We start from the raw sequence: 17885 nt of genomic DNA, 5'->3' as shown, positions 1-17885 counted from the left end.
CTACATGTTGCAATTCCACCCTCTTCCGGCGGTGATAATGAGATACAATGATTGGACTGAGTCGACCGTGCTCTCAGTGCAATCCATGAGACATTCGTCGGGCTTCCGTGGCAGGAAGTCCACCGGCAGAAGAGTCGTAGAGAGAAATTATCGTTGTTATCCACACCGACATATAGATATCGAGGGCGAAAGAGAGAGTAAAGAAAAAAAAAAAGTAAAAAGCTAATAGCATAGAGGAATGAAGAGCCGTAAGAGAACATACAAGAACCACCAAAGTAGCATTTCCCTTTCCACACTACACACGAGGTCGGCCCCGGTTTGTCTCCCCTTGTTTCCAGTCATGTCATCTGCAACAGGCCCCGTCACACGCTTCCAGGTATACCTCCAATCATTATATCCATTTAGTCGCGGTTGGTTTTCCGCAGCGTCTCGGCGAGCCACTCCAGACCCTCGTACAGACCATCACCAGTCGTGGCGCAGGTGGATTGGATGAACTAAAAAGGTCAAGGGTCAGTAAGCGAGCACCAACACCTGAGGCACCAAGATGACGTGATTTCCAAACTTACCCAGGGGCGGCGAGTGAGACTTTGCAGGCCGAGCTGCTGGGTGATTTCGGCAGGGCTCATGGCGTTCTGAGAGATAAAACCGTCAATATCATCATTCCTCAAATCGTAAGCCTTGGAGCACATACGGGCAAATCTTGCTTGTTGGCGAAGACCAGGAGCAGGGCGTCACGGAGCTCATCCTCGTTCAACATGCGCTGCAACTCTTCGCGGGCCTCGACAATACGATCCCGATCGTTGCTGTCGACGACGAAAATGATACCCTGGGTGTTCTGGAAGTAGTGTCTCCAGAGAGGACGGATCTTGTCCTGACCACCGACGTCCCAGACGGTGAACTGAATGTTCTTGTATTCGACAGTCTCGACGTTGAAGCCTGCATGAACAATTCCCAAGATGTGTCAGCGAACCAACTCAGCAGTGAACCCATGCGCTGGGTGAGCAGAGACATGCTGCTCTCGAGACAATAGTCGAATAGGGTGACTGACCGATGGTGGGGATGGTGGTGACGATTTCACCGAGCTTGAGCTTGTACAGGATGGTGGTCTTTCCGGCAGCGTCGAGACCGACCATCAGAATCCGCATCTCCTTGCGTCCCCATAGTCTGTCGAAAATCTTGGAGAAGGTGATACCCATGATGGCGGTGGTGTATCTTCAGGGTTCTAGATGGTGAGCGCGGAGGATGTTAGATGCGACCAGACAGGACAGAGTGTAAGAATGCGAGCACGATTGCGGGAGTGCCCTGCTGTTCAATCACGGGTCGGGTGATGAGGGGTTGAGGAGGTATATATGAGAGCGAGCAGGACAGTGGTATGACGAAGGGGAAATAAGAGGTGGACGACAACGAGGGGTGGAAGTCGTCAGGTTAAGGTAGTCACGCCGGGGAAACACGGCGGGCAAGACAAATCAGGGGGAGTGGAATTAGAGGGAGGCGAAATAACCAGACACAAAGACCAGAGCCAGCCTGGTCAGGGAGTTGAGGGGAGGGGCGGTGGATAGGACAAGAGACACAACGACAACTTGACCAAGCAGACATAAACCATTAACATAGGCAAAAATGTACTTACTTACCGATGTGGTTTGAAGATGGAAGGGAAAGAGGGAGGGAGATTAGGAATGGGCGTGGATACAGAGAGGGAGGGGGGTGGGAATGGGTGTGGGAACGAGACCAGACAGAGATAGAGACAGAGAGGCACTAAGAGACCAGCGACCGCCCGCCCGACTGGAAACAGCAGAGAGGGTCAGGTTCGGTCAGGTCAGGTCAGGTTCAGGTTCGGGTCCTGTTATGGAGCAGGCCCTCCTGTTTGTTGGTTCGTTCGAGGGGTGGAGGAAATTTTGGGTGAGCAAAACTGCCAGCGAGTGACCAGTGACCAGGTCGAGAAGTTCAGCCGCCGGCGTAGCTTCCGTCACTAACTGAAACCGGCCAAAAACAATCAATTAGATACTTACCGACTATTTTTCGTGTACCGTACGTACAGTAGATGGAGTAACTTTGGCGTTTGAAGCGTATACTATATATTTATAGAATCAATTGATGTCAATCAGTAGAAGATGATACTCTTCACTAATGCCAACTGTGGGATCATTTAGGTACGATCTGGAGAGCTTGACAGAACCCTGGCATTATTGAAGATCGGTTTCTGCCTGGCCACCAGAAGAGGACACGTTGTTTTCCGTTCATGGAATCTTACTATCTTACGCGGTAAACTTACCGCCTCTCATACAGTCTTCACCCACAAGTTCCTCCGTCGGTGTTCTGTACAATACACAGTACAGTATCAGTATAGTACAGCAATATCAACTCGAGGCGCAGCAATGGGCAATCTAAAGATCAAGCCAACACATGGCCAGACTTATACCAGAAGAGATCAGAATCATTCCTCCTTGGAATTCCAAGTTTCCCAAGAAATCTGCTTGATATACTCAAGAGACTTGACCAGTACATTACACTGTTCTGAACTTCATGAGAAGATTGTGCCGGTCTATGCTGTTCCGAGATTTTCATGGTCGATATGCATCCCTCCCTCCATTAGGAAACACATAAGATGTGTGGACATCAAGTGTATCGAGGAAGCAGATATCAATGAAAGTTAAAGCACATTCGAGGTCCTCATCAAGCATGCTTTAACTATGAACGTCTCCTGGTGCCGGGGGCTCACAATTTGCAGAAGTTCTCAATATTCGGCTGAAGGGGCAAGATCGTTTGTGTCATTTTTAGGCTTGCCATAAGCTGCCTTCTATGGTTCAAATTGCACTATATTTGCGATCTATTTCTGGTATACAAAGCCCGCGTTCAAGCCTCATACCTGTATGAGCCGAGCGAAAGAGAGCTTCGATATAAAATAGACGAATGATTTTAGCGGGTAGATCTTGTGCGGAAGCCAGAAGTAATAGCTGTCTCTGCCATACACCTCCATCGTGCTCGGCTATAGTTCGATTCATCGCATTATTGAAGAAGAATGGAAGCCTCAATAGCGGTCCCATAGTTCAAAAACAAGCAATGCAAAGTTGATCTATCTCAGACCAAGACCCAGGCATCTAGCCTTTGTCCCGCTTCTCGAAATTGGGCATATAAGACATCATCACGTATTAAGTATCCAGTTTCTTACTTGGAGCATCTCCATAACGAGAGGTGGTGAAGCCTCCACCCTCAACTACGCAATCTGAAATGTGTGGTTCGAGGCGCTGGCGAAGTTTGAGGATGCGATACATGAATTAGTATAATGGTACTATGATATGAGTTAAAGCTAGATCCCGATGACGTACTGTATGTGTTGATTCTGATATACATGAGTATACCAACTGATAATAGGTGTTGCCCCGTTCTATATAGCTCATTGTGGCAGTGACCCTTTGCCTACCCTGCCGTGAATTACCGCCTTGGTAGACCTCCACACCAAGGCTAGAATGTAGCGGGACCCCGCACAACGATAATCTTATCGTTTCCCCCTCATGTTGTATTAAGAATCATCACAATGATATGGTCATGACCAGGTCTTCGACATGCCATCCTTACCCTGTAAGACATTGGCTACAGGGGGCACTTCTATACCACATCCCTTCTTCAAGACCAAGTCTCTAGGGTGTCTGGCACCAAGAACACCAAGCCATAAAACTGGGGTAATGAGGATCTCAGCTAGCGAGATTGTAGTGATCTTTCCATATTCATTGACCAAGGAGCAGACTTAGTGACTGATTCTGACAAGAGTGAGTATAGGGTGAGTATAGCAGCCAAGTCCTTACTCTGGATATGTTCAACCTCCTTCCCCGCGTCCACTTGCAAACAGATCTAAGCAAACCCGGGAATGCGAAGTAGAAGATACAGTTCTTATCAACCATACAAGGAATTACTTCATTGAGGTTCCTTCTCTACTAGGTTCTCCCCAGTGTGGAACCAATGCCATATCATATTTGCATGGCACAGTGTTCCTTCTTTCTCTATCTTGCTCAAGCCGTGGTAGAAGCAGGCCTCCCAAGACTTTCTTGACAGATCGCGGGTGCAAATTCATTTAGCTCGCTGAGGGAGACACCCGTATTATGCGCAGACGTCCAGAACTCAAGTGGAGATGATTCGCGCCCGGGGTTACGTCTGTATCTGAACTCTTCCATCAGAGACCTCGCTCCCTCCTGGTTATAGAATGTTGCCAAGGACGAAGATGCTCAGGGAATTCCACCTGCTCGAGATCAACAACCATCACTCTGCTCTTCCCACGGCCTTTGCCATCACACAACAAGAAGTTATCCAGCTTCTGGTCCCGGTACAAAGCTCCATGCTTCGTGAGCTCACTAAAGACTTCCTCCAGAGAAGATCTTAATGACTCCTCGGGGACTTCGTAGTTGCTGCGGGCCAATTCATCCAAAGTAATCCCATCAATATCCGATAGTACGAGTGCAGGTAGCCCACCAAAATGACCTCGACCATAAAAGTATGGAATCACTTTCCCCTGGAGCTTCTTTAATCTGTTGTAGGCCCTCTGCTCATCCTCGAACTCTTCTTCCCATTCATCTTTCTGTTGCTTAACAATAACAGAGGTGGCTGTCTTGGGAATTGTATGCCGATATGAGCCTGGCTCAAGTTTGAAACGATAGACTGTTCGATGTCGATCTAATCGCTCAATCTCGGTTGCCATAATCTCGTGACCATCTAGCTTGATGATTTAACGAAGTCAGCTTGATCCAGTCCTCAGGCCAACTCGTAGAAAATCATTCTGCCTGGGAAGGTTGCCGGGGTGGGAAGAGATAAGACATGACTCAATGAACATCAAAGGTGCTTGAGGAAGAAAGACAGAAAGGAAGGTAGAGCTTTGACAGCAAGATAATAAGCTCAGTTGTCATGTGATCGGTCTGATGCAAGGGGGAAGAGTGACAAACTTATATCCCAAGCTTCAGGCGGCGTCAGTGCCTGATTTCCCAGGCATATAAGCCTTCACATGAAAGAACTGTCAGTCACTCTGGGTCTATGCATGGGCGATAGAACGTCAAAATGCAACCAATGTTATTGAACTTGGCAGACGTAGATCAGTCAGCGAGCATAATGCCCCTCAGCTGAAAATCCCATATTGTACAGTACATGTCCATCTTCATCAATCATGGCCTCTGGACTTGTCCTTGAAGATGGGTGAGGTGGCTTCATGTATCTCGTATGTCTTTGCGACTGTGTGAGATTTTGCTTCGAGATACCCGGAAGAACTTCTGGAATAGCGACTCGTAGATCGGCCTGCCTTCCACAGTGTCACTGACATACCCGAAGAAGACAAGCGACACAAAGGACAGGAACATAATGACGCCGAAGCTGGTCCAGTATTGCGTGATTGTGTATTCGCCCTTGACATTCTGAAGTTCCGTTGAGAAATACCCCGTCATCAGGCTGACCGGTAGGAATAGGATCGTCACTTTCGCCAAAAGGATAGTGATCCTGGTCAGCTTCTCCACAGCCTGCGAATCTTTGAGCGCTATCAAGTTGAAATTCTATCACAGAACGTTAGCTTTCCCTGGAGTCATGTCTAGAGATAAATTTGAACCGTACCAAGAAGGTTAGATTCTCTTTCTCTGTCAAACATGTCTCAATCTCAGAGAGACAATACAGCTTGATGCGGTCAACCAGCCTCTCGAACCGGGTCACAGCTGCGGAGCTCAGAGGTACTCCAACCGAATCATCTGGGATGCTTGAAAGACTAAAGCTGTTCTGCATGGATTGCTTTTGAGCATCGTCGGAGTCGTTGTCTCCAAATGTCTGTCCGAGAGCCAGTTGAGGGTAATTATAGCGTGCTTTATCATGAAGTGATCGCTGTCGTTGAAGAATGCGCATCATGATGAGCTCGTAGCTCTGGTAGAGACGCTTGAGGACTGCCAATCGCCTTCCCAGCCAGTGCAATTCGTCAATCAGGTCCACGACCGGCTTGGCTAGCATGTTTTGTCTCTGCCTCGAGGTGTTAGCTCTGTAAAACGCTGCGAGGAAATGACACGTTCACCACAAAGGACTGAGAGGGAATATTGGTCCATATACCAGCCGGTCTAAAGCCACGCCATATTTGTGCTCACGTTTCGCCACAAGGGCATAGGATGACACCCAGTCATCGAAGATGTAGTAGAAAAGTAAGCTCGGCCCGTCTTCTTGTCTAATGCTTGTCTGTTCCGGGCACGCCTCGGAGGAAGGCCGCACGCGAATCGTCACTAGGGAATCGCTTTCTGAGGAGGCGGGGTGGTGTCTAGAGACCCCGGAGAAGATGAGTTGCAGGTTCCGGCGAACCACGCCAAGGACAGCCTTGATTTCTTTCTCCGACGGGCTTGATAGGCCAGGAAACGGATTCTCTTGCATGTTTATGACAGTCCCTGTACAGCTCATTATTAAGAATCTAGCGATCAGGGAAATGCTTCTTACCATCATCGCACAAAATTAACCAGGACCATAACCGCCTACCAGCCGGTAAGTCTTTCCCATTGTCCATTTCATGACCTGGGATCACATAGATCGAATTGTAACCGACGCAAGTATCTGTCATCCGTAAGAAATTTGGCTCCAGCAGTTCAATAAAGTTGGACATACACCTTGGCCCATAATCCACCGAGCAAAAATGCCATATTTGGTCGATGACGTGGGCAAAGGTGAGGCCCCTGAACGATGCCAGTGCGCTAATCTCCTCGGCATTTGTCAAATTTCTGAGTGCATTGCCTTCTTCGAGGTCGTTCAATCGATTTGAGGGCAACCGGTCGCGGTGTCTAGAGTAGCTAGTTCGTGAAGGCTCAGCAGGGACCGGAGGTTTCGATGGACGCTCGACTGGGTCTGTGCACATCATGCCCTGTAGCCGTTCCGATACACCATAGTGACTGGTGATGGACTGAGAACGTCAGTGGAGACATGGTGACCCATTGGAGACTAGGCTAACCTTTATCAAATCCTTTTGCTGCTCGGGGGCCCATATATTACTGGTGAACCTCGCTGAGCATGTCTCCATTCGTGTTCGATAATGCTTATACTTACATCCACCGAGTACCATAACAATTTGGCTTCTAAGCATCATCCACGTTTAGTCTTGTTCAAATGGCATCAAACTACCGTTGACAACATACTGGCTTGCGCAGTAGCAGCGCTACCTCTTCCTGGTCCAAGTTCACAGCACACCATGCATCTTCATTGCCGAAGTCGAGCACAAAGTTTCTTGCTTGAGGGTCTTGCAAAAGAGCCCGATAGTGCTTCAGGTTGCTGGCATCATCAATGTCGCGAAATTTATCTTGGATGCTTGGTTTCTGAGTAAAACTGGAATAATAATCTTGAGGTGTGTGGCCACTGCTGGATGTCGTAGGCTCTGACATTTCTTATCCTGGCCAGCGACAGGCAGTCGCGAGACCGTATACTGGACACTAAAGGGTGGGTATGATAATTCAGAAGCTGAATGAGGCACAGGGACTCATAGCAGAGAGCAGCGGCCTGCAGTTGCTCGGATAATTTCTCACAGCTCCTGCGTCGCGCAGATCAGGGCGACTGACTGGGTACTTATGAGCTGAGACAGCACAATCGCTTGCCGCCCAGCGCGGGCGCCAGAGCCTTACAGCTGACTCGTCCGCAGCACGAGGGGTATGTTGACAAGCCCCCGCCAAGGATTCCGGGGGGGCATCTGGAGGCGGGCGCGTATCGATGGTTGTGGGCGCTGAAAGGTATCATATGCTCGACTTTGGTCGTAGTGAAGATCTGCAAGCCAGGTGTGACTAGGTAAAATGCTTGTAAGGGATTGAGTCAGGTCAAGTTCTTAAAACGAAGCGGCGGTGTTACCGGGCAACTTGAAGGTCGAGACTATCGACATATATAGCATTCTTCAACACATCATCTTGGCGGACCAAGATCATTTTCCGAAAATGAGACATAATACTAGGTGGTAAGGAGTAGAATATAAGCTCTTCATCTGATGCATCCCCCCCGGAAAGAGATCATTGGAGACTTATCAAATGAGGTTTTGTTCACTGTTTACTATACCTGTAGCCCAGATAGCCCTCCAGGCTCCCACGACAGCCCGGGTACCCCATAACTACCCGGTTTTGGTTAGTTCTACCGGGCCGTCACGCGAACCGCGGGACTGACTTCTACCCGACTGCAGTACGGAGCAGTATCCACTATCCACGCACCGCATCAGATCCACCGATCCATCGGTCACAAGCGACATATCGACGTGTTCGGGCAGAGGAGTCCTCAGTTGACTCTTGAAAGCATGGTGATCATATCCAGCCGACTGCTTCTATAAGGATATGATCTTCATCTCAAGTGATCCGGTCAAACGTCTCTAAGTTAGCGGCTCCATTGGCGACCATCTCAGAAATGGTATATCAAGCAGCCACGGGGCAGCCCGTTCGCTTGGCTACATCATGTACTGAATGTCAGCGTCGAAAGCAGAAGGCAAGCAACACAAGTCAGCCTTGATTAATCTAGTTCTCTCATAAGAGCACCTTATCTGACGACTCCTTTGTACAGTGTAGCCGCGATTGGCCATGCAATCATTGTCAAGCAAGAAGAGTGGCTCATCTATGCAAATTTCCCCCCAAGAAGGCGCTCAAGGTGACCAGGTCTATGACGAACAATGCAAGGTCAGCTATAGGCACCGTTCTTAGTTTCATACAGGTCCCTAATACCTGCTTCAGCATAGATACTCCACAGACGGCTTCTGTAGAGTCGAATCACGAAATTTCGAATTCTAATACAATCACGGCAATCACCAACGACAATGCTTTTCGTATGCTCGGATACCTTCCTGATAGCGAGGTAGCGACGCCTCAGGGTGCTGAGAGATATGTAAGGCTAACGTGATATGGATCTGTGTCCACCATCTACTGACTGTTGATTTGACAGCAATCTGCCGCGATATCTCCGGTCCCCTGTAGCACTATTCAGCCGGAGATGGAGAAAGCTATCCGTATAGTCCCACCAAAACCATACACAGGTAAACCAACCAACTCACGATAATCCTGCGCAATCACTCATGCATAATCAGACATCCTGATACAGCACTTTCTCAGTGAGATCAATCCTCAATACTATTGTCTTTACCCGCCCACATTCTCGCACGACTATGCTACTTGGTGGTCTGGCAAGGCGGCGGGTCAGGCGTTGACTCCCGAGTTTACTTGCCTGCTTTTACACATATGCGCCTGCGCAACCTTATATCTGGACCATGATGCCCGACAGAAGCTGGAGACGGAGCTCGGGGAGAACGCCCAGAATCTTGCCGAACAGTATCATCATGCTGCCAAGCAGCTTAGCAGCACCATTGCACCTGGTAAGGGCGGGCTGACTCAGGTGCAACAACTGTTCCTCAATGCAGTTTACTACAAAAGTGAAGCACAATTTGTTGAGTCATGGCATGCTCTGGGCGCTGCGATCCACCAAGCGCAGGAATTAGGTAAATACAGGTACTCCAAGCTTCGTAATATCTAGGCTGACTTTTGAATCTCGACGACAGGCATGTACAAGAGTTCATCCAAGGCGATTGCCTCAGAGTTCGAACGCGAAATGAGAAGGCGAATTTGGTGCATATTGTATACTTGGGATTGGTAAGCTCGTACTGGTTGGTCGTGGATACCCGCGGTGTTGACAAAGCTAGGCAAATGTCTCTATTATTATCGAGACCATTCATCATCAACAGCAACTACTGCTCTTTTGAACTGCCAAACCTACGCCTCGAGAGCCCTGATCCCGAGGAGTTCGGGCTTTCACCGATCGCTCACATGACCTTCCAATGTGAGCTCGGACGGACTATCTCCAAGATACCCGGTGTGATGGGTGGCTTATTGTCGCCCGCACAGGCCATTACCATCCAACAAGAGACTGAGAAGTGGTTTATGAACCTCCCCGCGCCATACAGACCAGAAAACCCCGACACTCGCTGGGATCAATCTCACAAACACGTGGCAATACAGCGGCATCAGCTACATGCGATCGGGTATATGGTAATGTTTCTGCCTTTGAAGCCATGCCTCACAATGACTGTCGATCAAGACAAGCCTAGCATTGAGAGGAGTCTTCGACCGACTGCTGTCAACTGTGCACTGAAGCTGTTGGAATCATCGCAGCGGATGCTAGCGTTTATGCTACCTGCAAACGCCAAGTTCCACTACGCCCCCTTCATTATCTTTGATACAGCAGCCTTCTTATGCTCTGCAATTATCCATGATCACAACAGCACTCTCCCCGGCCGAGACAAGACTATCGAAGCAATTTCGACGGCTCTCGAAGCGCTAGAACAGATATCCGAGAACACAAAGACCGGTGCCATCTGCTATGCGGTACTTAACAGGCTTGCGGGCAGTATGACTCTGACTGGAGAGGAAAAGACGGCCATATTCTCCAGGTCGTCGGACGGATCCCTAGAGGGACCCATTACACCTCCTTCGACATCGCTAGGATCTGGTGCAGATTTTGATGTCACCTCTGCTTCCACGGATCTGGATTTGCCGTGGAGCTCTATAGAAGCTGGCATCAACTATTCGTTACCTTTAGGATTGAGTCCCTTGGCAGCAGGAACCAGCGAATTTGCTGGGATGGACGGTCTTCTCAGCGTTGATATGTGCGAACTGGGCCAAATATGGGACTGGGGTAACCTTGACCTGAACCTTCAATGGCCCCCTCCTACCTAGGGCATGGCTTTTGCCTGGTGCACGATGTCGTGTCTTGACCGCATGAGAAGAGATGGAAGGGATGAGATCTCGATCACTTGTTTTCATGATGATTACAAGGAGTCAGAAGTAGACTGAGGGTACTCAAATTTCGCTACTGTATAGAGCATCTCTCCTGTCACACTAATGTGATAGAATCCTAACCCATCCATGATCGACAAATCCATTACTCTCTCGGTGTCGCTGGGCAGTCCCCGGGCCACTGCACCTATGTAGACGGGAGCGTCGCGTGAACAGTGTGCCATGATTGGCTGAGACCAAGACGCGGGCTTCGCTTACTCATGAGTGGTTTGCTGAATCAGCCCGAAGCATGAGTTAGGGCAGCACTAGCCCCAGTGCGGCTAGCGCGAGACACGCCCACAAGCGGAGAACGGGAATTTCTCTACGGCCGACGGGGCGAAGTAGTCGAGTTTTTTTCCCTTTTGCTTGTCGACCAACATTCAGCGCAGAGCCACACCATAGGAATTTGAAAGAGTTCTTTTGGAAGACTGTCCAGCAAGATGTCCAAGATCACAGTCGGTATGTGAATTTTCCCTTGCATCCACAAATACGCCTCGATCAACAAGAGACGAGAGTGCACAAAGCCAAATCAAGTGTATCAAAACCGCTGACCTGCGATTCTTTTGTCCATCCACAGCCGGAGTGCGCCAGAATGTTGAGCAGCTGCTCAACTACTCTCAGAATGAGAAGAAGAGAAACTTCCTCGAGACCGTCGAGCTTCAGATCGGTCTGAAGAACTACGACCCCCAGCGTGACAAGCGTTTCTCCGGCACCATCAAGCTGCCCACCATCCCCCGCCCCAACATGAGCATCTGGTATGTGGCAACCACCGAAAAAAAGACAGGTCGAATGGAGAGGGTGTTATGCGACAGATCTGCGTGCTGTGGGAATGCATAGAGCACGAGAGAACCACCAGGATTGGAGAACATCCGGGCTAACGGCATACGCACTTTAGTGTTCTCGGTGACCAGCACGATCTCGACCGTGCCAAGCACTTCGGTGTTGACGCCATGTCCGCTGATGACCTCAAGAAGCTGAACAAGAACAAGAAGCTCATCAAGAAGCTTGCTCGCAAGTACGATGCCTTCGTCGCTTCCGACTCCCTCATCAAGCAGATCCCCCGTCTCTTGGGTCCTGGTCTTTCCAAGGGTATGTTCCCCACCCTCAAATGACATTAAAGCATCTTGTTGGCAGTGACATGCAAACTAACGCCCACCGCAGCCGGAAAGTTCCCTACCCCCGTCTCCCACGCTGAGGACTTGGCTGGCAAGATCAACGAGATCAAGGCCACCATCAAGTTCCAGCTGAAGAAGGTTCTCTGCTTGGGTGTTGCCGTCGGCAACGTTGGCATGACCGAGGATGAGCTCGTCGCCAACACCATGTTGGCCATCAACTACCTCGTCTCCCTGCTCAAGAAGGGCTGGCAGAACGTTGGTAGCCTTGTCCTCAAGGCTACCATGTCTCCTCCCAAGCGTCTCTACTAAGGGGCTCTTAGCGCTTTGCTGCGCTGGAGGTTTTAGAGGGATTATTAAGGTTTGGGATCGTATAGGCCTTAGTTGACTCTACGGGAAATGTGACCCATGACTTTATGTCCCTCAATTGCGCTGTTTTTGTGCTGAAACACGTAGAGTCGTAGTATATCTCGTAGGCGCGCATCCGGTATCTGGATGAGATGTGTGGAATTCGCTTCAATGATTGATGTGATATGGTGGTGTATAAATTGGTACTGTACATCGAAATTTGGCGGCGCGAACCGCCAGGTCATGAGCTTATTGCATACCCTCCATCAGATCCGTCCGGTCCAAGATCATCCCCCTCATGCCGATAAATTCGCGAAGACTTTCCCACTCCTCTCCTTCCTCTTCACCTCTCAAGTAAACATCCTTGAAACCCCAGGCAAGCGCAACCTTATCGAACGCCGCCCGCTCCTCCTCACGGAGCCACCGGTGCCGCAGCGGGACTCCCGGCTGCCAGGTCACGCGCTCCATCTGATCATTCGCGGTGGTGATGGCCAACAACCCGACCGACGTGACACCGCCCATGTACGCCAGCCCCGCCGCGAAGGCGATGCCCGTCGCCGTGCTGGGGTCCATCGTGTTCTGCAGGCTCCCGGCCCAGGTCGCAAGGATGTAGCAGGCCACCGGGGCGGCACTCAGCCCACCCAGCGGCAGCGCGGCCTTCTTGTAGGCCTTGGCGCGGCGGAACGCCGCGGTGGAGAATGTGGTGTCGATGATCGCCAGGACGAGAGAGAGGTTCCGCTGAGCGATGGCGACGTCCAGCGCCGAGTTGGCCAGCTCCACGGGGATGGCGCTGTTGATGCTGTTGGGGTTCGCCTTGCTGAAGCGCACGGGCGAACTCTTCTCCTCCGGGATCGGCTTGTTGGCGTACAGGTGGAAGATCTCGGGGAAGTGGTGGGGCTGCTGGAGCAGGACGTGGATCTTGGTGTAGGAAGCGAGGGCTTCGGGGGAGATGAACACCTTCTCGTCGGTCAGCAGGCCGTGGATCGCCTGGCACAGCTGCTTGGATAGCTGCTTGCGGCTTAGCTTGGGTCGTGGCTGCGGTTTCTCCGCGGCCGTTGCCGGTTCGTCCAGGTCTAACAGAGACGAGAACTCATCCGGTTCCTGCTTTGGTTGGGCTTTCGTGGGTTGTGCGATTGTCTCGGCGATCTTCTCGCTTCTCTGCAGCAGTTGCTTGACGGCGTCGTTGGCGGGCACGGCGTCTGCCTGGCAGAGGTTGGAGCATTCTTCGGCAATCTGGGCAATGGCTTCATCCAATTGCAGTCTTGTGGGTTGTTCTGCTTGGCTCGAGTTGAAGCGCTTCGAGATTTGGTTCGCATGAGTCCACGAGGATTGTCTTGACTGGAATCGCTCGCGATGCACGCTTGAGAGTGCCGGGCTGGTGGTTTTTGAGGCATAGGTCCGAGAAAGTAGTGGGCGAGGTACGGGACTAGGAGACCCTGTTTGACGACAGAGCTGACAGACCAGAGATTGGGTCTTGGATTTCTGGGCCCTCAAGACCATTCTGTTCGTGGTAATCATGTTTGCTATCCACAATTCCGCCTAGGACGTTCGAAACGGTAACGGGGGGTTTGAACAGAAAAGAAGGCAATGCGACGGATATGCGATAAGGCGGCGAGTGGTACTGCCGCACCTACTAGGCGGGCGGTGGTACCTGGCGGCTTGTCTCGTACAGCCAGCCCCCCTCCAACTCCGTCACTTCCCTTACACCCTCGCCTTGTTCCCATCAGCTCTCCAAGCAGGCATCCACTTTCTTTCCTTTGTCCTTATATCTCTAGTCGCGGCAGTTGTCAGATGGTATTTCTAACGTTCACCGTCTGGTCCCTCTGAGATCACTACACGCATCAACCGCAATCTTCCGATATCAGCGTCATCCCCTCCTCGACATACTTACAGTCAACATGCCTCCCCCTCCGCCTCCTCCGCCGCCGCCGCCCCCCGGAGGGATGGGAGGCCCTCCTCCCCCACCTCCACCAGGAAACTTACCAAATAGACCCTCGGGCTCAGAAGCGAAGGGCCGGGTAAGTGCTTGCAGCTCTTGTTTCAGACCCAAACCGTTGGCTGATATCCATCACAGAGCGCTCTCCTTTCCGATATTCACAAAGGTGCAAGATTGAAGAAGGCCGTCACCAATGATAGATCAGCTCCTCAGCTTGCCGGTGGGGGAGTGAAGTCTTCAGGCCCTTCGGTGCCCGGTGCACCACCCATCCCAGGCATGGCGAAGCCTCCAGCTGGACTTGCACCTCCAGTCCCGACGGCACAGGCCGCCAACCGGCTACGGAGCAACAGCGATACAGGCTCAGGGGCGGACGCAGCGGCAGCAGCTCCAGCAGCTCCTCAGCTAGCTGGACTCTTTGCAGGAGGAATGCCTAAGCTACGCAGTCGAGGGGGTGTCGATACCGGCGCTACTCGGGAATCCCCATACATGTCGGACTCGGAAAACTCCAGGGGAGCTCCCCCGCCGCCCGTTGCGTCGGCTCCGAGACCACCAGGAGCCCGCCCTCCTCCACCTCTACCTGCAACAGACTCCCCACCAGCTCCTCCAGTCAACCCATTGGTCGCGAATCTTCGAAAGCCGCCCCCTAGGCCTGCATCTCGTCCATCATCGACAGCGTCAACTGCATCGATCAAGTCCGCCCCTGACGCGCCTCCCCGCGCACCTCCACCATTGCCTGGTACCGCTAAGCATGCTCCTCCTCCTCCGATCACATCACGAAAACCATCGACTACCGCTCCACCCCCGCCTCCGCCTCCGCCTCCTTCAGCTAGTCCTGCTGCGCCGCCTCCACCACCCCCGCCAGCAGCGTCAGCCCCGCGCCCACCTCCAGCGCCGGCACGGTCAACCCCTCCACCACCGCCTCCACCGGCAAATGGCACTTCGGCTGCTTCCGCGGCTGTACAAGCAGCCAGAAATGCGCTCGCTCACATGCAGCATACACCTTCCACCCCACCTCCACCTCCACCCGCTGCCTCGGCTCCTTCCGCACCTCCACCGCCGCCTCCTTCATCTGCTCCTCCGACGATGCCCCCTGCAGCAGCACCTCCACGACCAAGCTCATATGAGTCACTAGCCAGTCCACCCCCGGATCGTTCCACTCTTGATCCGAGCGCTTATACCCTCAGCAACGGCGGGCCGTCAGCGGGATCTAGCCCTCGGAGTCCGGGCATGCACGGCGTGACTCGGATTGATGATCATAGGTTCAAATTCCAGAGCGAAGGACTGCTGCCCAAACCTCGACCGTTCGTCGGTGGTGCGCGGCGGTATCGGGCTGGGCGAGGGAGCAGTGTGCCCTTGGACCTCAGCGCATTGAGCGGCTGAGGGGAGATCCAGTGGCCAGTAGTTAGATAACATGTATGAATTGAACATTATTTCAAACGCATTAGCTACCCTCGCATCGTTTGGCAGGGAGATGTCAAGCAAAAAGACTTCCAGGCTTGGTAGTTTTGTGGTCATGCACCAGTCACTACATTTGACAGGAAATAGCGTCGCCTTGCTTCAAATGGCATTGAGATTGTCGAATAGAGTCTAGAACAAATAACAAATTTACTCTAAATGCAGCAATGCGCCGTCCCAGCTCACGAATGCAGATCACGTTATGACGAGTCAGAATTCGTAGATCTTCGGAATCTGATAAGCAAAGCACGGGACGGTCTCACGTGACACAACGCCATAGCGAACGGAGCAGCAGGTCGGGATCAACAGTCGCTGCCATCTCTCTTTAAACAGATGGACCCTCGCCAATCGCCTTACTTTGGACTGGGACCGCAATCGACCGTTACCAGCACAACATTCTAATTCATTCGAACCCTCACATCGGCTTTTCTTCACTCTAAGGAATATATTGAGGTCATTGCTCGGAACTCAGACGCCCCATCCGCGCGACACGATTACTCTACCTGTTTTTCCGTCACTATCTGTATCTTAGTAAAGCTCTGAGATACGCCGGCCACATCTTTCTCTCGAGAACAAGAATTCTACGATCTTGCGCTTCTTTGGGATCAGAGAAGTCTGTCGGAGAGCTCGAGCAATTGCCATCCTCTTTGTGATACCGCCAGCTCTCGGGCCAGCCACATCTTCGCCATGTCTTTACAATCATACATCAACAGTATGTATCTAGCTCCCTCCGTGGGTCGGAGAACGTTTCTGGGTAGCATAAACACCTGCCCATGAGTATTCCGCGTTGCTTGAACATGTGAGATAGCAATCCGAACTGACCAGAGTCCTCGCGAACATAGAAAAAATTCTGGTCTTGACCGTCGATGGCCGGACACTGCTGGGCACCCTTCTATCGACGGATCAGCTGACGAACTTGGTACTCCTTGATACGATTGAGCGCATCATCCGGACGCCCGATGACCCGGAACCTAGCTCGCAAATCGAACACGGACTCTATCTTATTCGCGGCGACAATGTGGTATTATGCGGGGAGATCGACGAGGCTATTGACCGTGACATCGACTGGACCAAGGTCAAGGGCGAGGTAGTGAAAGGCACGAAGAATGCGTGAGAGAAGAAGGGAGGGGGAAGACACCTTGCCCGCTGGACAAAGCTCTTTCTTTTTAAAACCCAAATCGCATTCGACACAGAAAAAGGAAAATTACTAAAAAAGGCCTCAAATAACAATCCACTGGCTGGATTGTATTTTTTCTTTCCCGTGGCAAGCAAGGAATGGAGACGCGTTTCGTTTGATTGTGGTGTGAAATTGACGTGGACGAGTTCGGCGTGACGTGGTCACGGACGAAGGCTTTCTCCTCCCCCCCTCCTTCCTTCCCCCTTTTGCCCTCTTCTCTTCCGTTTTTCCCCTCTTGTCTATCCAGTTTCTCTCTCATTCTGCGTGGGTGTTGGCGCTCAGCGGGACAAGGTGCTAGCCAGAGGGTGCCTGAGGTTTGCTGCGCTTGTGGCTTTCGTCTCCCGGTATCCGGCACTTGCGCGATGGGAGGGGATTGGGTGGGTCAAGTTATGCAATGCATTCGAATCGGCCCGCGTTGGAACTCTGAATGATCCGTTTCGGAGGGAATCTTCTATAATGAGATGGGAGTGTGACTACGGACTAGACATGCAGGTGCATTGGACGCTCGGGATCTTCAATCCGAACGGGGGTTCGGAATGCAAGTTCTGTGGTCGGCCGACTTCTGTGGGATCCTTTGGGGGGCTCGGGATTTTCTGAAGCAGAAGGGAGCAGGATCCAAAACTCGGAATGATTCGCATGGGATAATCAGGAAGGGGGAGGGGAGGCTGTTTGAGAGCTGGACCGTGTCTCCCTTGTCAGCCATGGCCAGGGATTAATGAGATCGATGTCCATCTGATCCTGGATCCTAGATGATGTGAGGTCGGGGCCTCTTTTTCCACCCGGAAAGCTTTCCTTTCCAGCCGAGGACATGGGCCACGAGCGGGCGAAAGTGGATTTGATACATAGATGACCAATTAACATAAGACTCTTCGTTTAATTACCTGTACATGACTTGATGAATCCGATAATATGATTGTTCAAGTAGACAGCGACTGCGTCTGGACTACTATGGGGTGGTCATTGTTGGGAGAGGAGATCAAGAGCTTGCCGTGTCTAAGTCTTTAATGGCTGTGCAAAGACACTATGGATATTTATTTGACTGCCTGAAATGAATCCCTCGCTTGTCGGGAGTCTGT

General features: G+C 51.5%; 8 protein-coding genes across 8 annotated transcripts; 4 read left to right on the top strand and 4 right to left on the bottom strand.

The window, feature by feature from the left end:
• Nucleotides 1-401: 401 nt before the first annotated feature.
• arfA (putative ADP-ribosylation factor) lies at nucleotides 402-1196 on the bottom strand (the record flags this gene model as incomplete). The annotated part of the gene is made up of 4 exons (XM_025643517.1): nucleotides 402-494; nucleotides 567-632; nucleotides 692-936; nucleotides 1049-1196. The coding sequence occupies 4 exons, from the start codon at nucleotides 1194-1196 to the stop codon at nucleotides 402-404; spliced, it is 552 nt and encodes a 183-aa protein (XP_025506630.1).
• A 2762-nt stretch (nucleotides 1197-3958) lies between these two features.
• On the bottom strand, nucleotides 3959-5102 carry BO66DRAFT_21603 (uncharacterized protein). The gene is made up of 2 exons (XM_025642628.1): nucleotides 4932-5102; nucleotides 3959-4708 (listed from the first exon to the last, which is right to left on the bottom strand). The coding sequence occupies exon 2, from the start codon at nucleotides 4688-4690 to the stop codon at nucleotides 4169-4171; it is 522 nt and encodes a 173-aa protein (XP_025506629.1). The 5' UTR covers nucleotides 4691-4708; nucleotides 4932-5102; the 3' UTR covers nucleotides 3959-4168.
• Nucleotides 5103-5189: 87 nt separating this feature from the next.
• Nucleotides 5190-7373, bottom strand: BO66DRAFT_317022 (uncharacterized protein; the record flags this gene model as incomplete). The annotated part of the gene is made up of 8 exons (XM_025643536.1): nucleotides 5190-5528; nucleotides 5587-5979; nucleotides 6067-6392; nucleotides 6442-6555; nucleotides 6607-6898; nucleotides 6947-6986; nucleotides 7042-7070; nucleotides 7131-7373. 8 exons carry the CDS (start codon nucleotides 7371-7373, stop codon nucleotides 5190-5192), a joined length of 1776 nt encoding a protein of 591 aa, XP_025506628.1.
• Nucleotides 7374-8187: 814 nt separating this feature from the next.
• On the top strand, nucleotides 8188-10880 carry BO66DRAFT_389773 (uncharacterized protein). The gene is made up of 7 exons (XM_025646860.1): nucleotides 8188-8448; nucleotides 8524-8636; nucleotides 8691-8841; nucleotides 8899-8989; nucleotides 9041-9448; nucleotides 9509-9599; nucleotides 9650-10880. The coding sequence occupies exons 1-7, from the start codon at nucleotides 8371-8373 to the stop codon at nucleotides 10680-10682; spliced, it is 1965 nt and encodes a 654-aa protein (XP_025506627.1). The 5' UTR covers nucleotides 8188-8370; the 3' UTR covers nucleotides 10683-10880.
• Nucleotides 10881-11172: 292 nt separating this feature from the next.
• Nucleotides 11173-12505, top strand: BO66DRAFT_389771 (60S ribosomal protein uL1). The gene is made up of 4 exons (XM_025646859.1): nucleotides 11173-11240; nucleotides 11359-11536; nucleotides 11677-11870; nucleotides 11943-12505. The coding sequence occupies exons 1-4, from the start codon at nucleotides 11222-11224 to the stop codon at nucleotides 12203-12205; spliced, it is 654 nt and encodes a 217-aa protein (XP_025506626.1). The 5' UTR covers nucleotides 11173-11221; the 3' UTR covers nucleotides 12206-12505.
• BO66DRAFT_316951 (uncharacterized protein) lies at nucleotides 12491-13741 on the bottom strand (the record flags this gene model as incomplete). The annotated part of the gene is made up of 1 exon (XM_025643533.1): nucleotides 12491-13741. One exon carries the CDS (start codon nucleotides 13739-13741, stop codon nucleotides 12491-12493), a length of 1251 nt encoding a protein of 416 aa, XP_025506625.1.
• A 208-nt stretch (nucleotides 13742-13949) lies between these two features.
• BO66DRAFT_389770 (putative proline-rich, actin-associated protein Vrp1) lies at nucleotides 13950-15672 on the top strand. Its single transcript, XM_025646858.1, has 2 exons — nucleotides 13950-14259; nucleotides 14316-15672. The coding sequence occupies exons 1-2, from the start codon at nucleotides 14140-14142 to the stop codon at nucleotides 15555-15557; spliced, it is 1362 nt and encodes a 453-aa protein (XP_025506624.1). The 5' UTR covers nucleotides 13950-14139; the 3' UTR covers nucleotides 15558-15672.
• Nucleotides 15673-16319: 647 nt separating this feature from the next.
• On the top strand, nucleotides 16320-16746 carry BO66DRAFT_316759 (U6 snRNA-associated Sm-like protein LSm8; the record flags this gene model as incomplete). Its single annotated transcript, XM_025643522.1, has 2 exons — nucleotides 16320-16344; nucleotides 16475-16746. The coding sequence occupies 2 exons, from the start codon at nucleotides 16320-16322 to the stop codon at nucleotides 16744-16746; spliced, it is 297 nt and encodes a 98-aa protein (XP_025506623.1).
• Nucleotides 16747-17885: the final 1139 nt, after the last annotated feature.

The sequence above is a fragment of the Aspergillus aculeatinus genome, assembly GCF_003184765.1.
Source record: "Aspergillus aculeatinus CBS 121060 unplaced genomic scaffold BO66scaffold_10, whole genome shotgun sequence".
Classification (NCBI taxonomy): domain Eukaryota; kingdom Fungi; phylum Ascomycota; class Eurotiomycetes; order Eurotiales; family Aspergillaceae; genus Aspergillus; species Aspergillus aculeatinus.
Note: the sequence above shows the minus strand (reverse complement) of the source record. Positions and strands in the feature narration are given on the sequence as shown.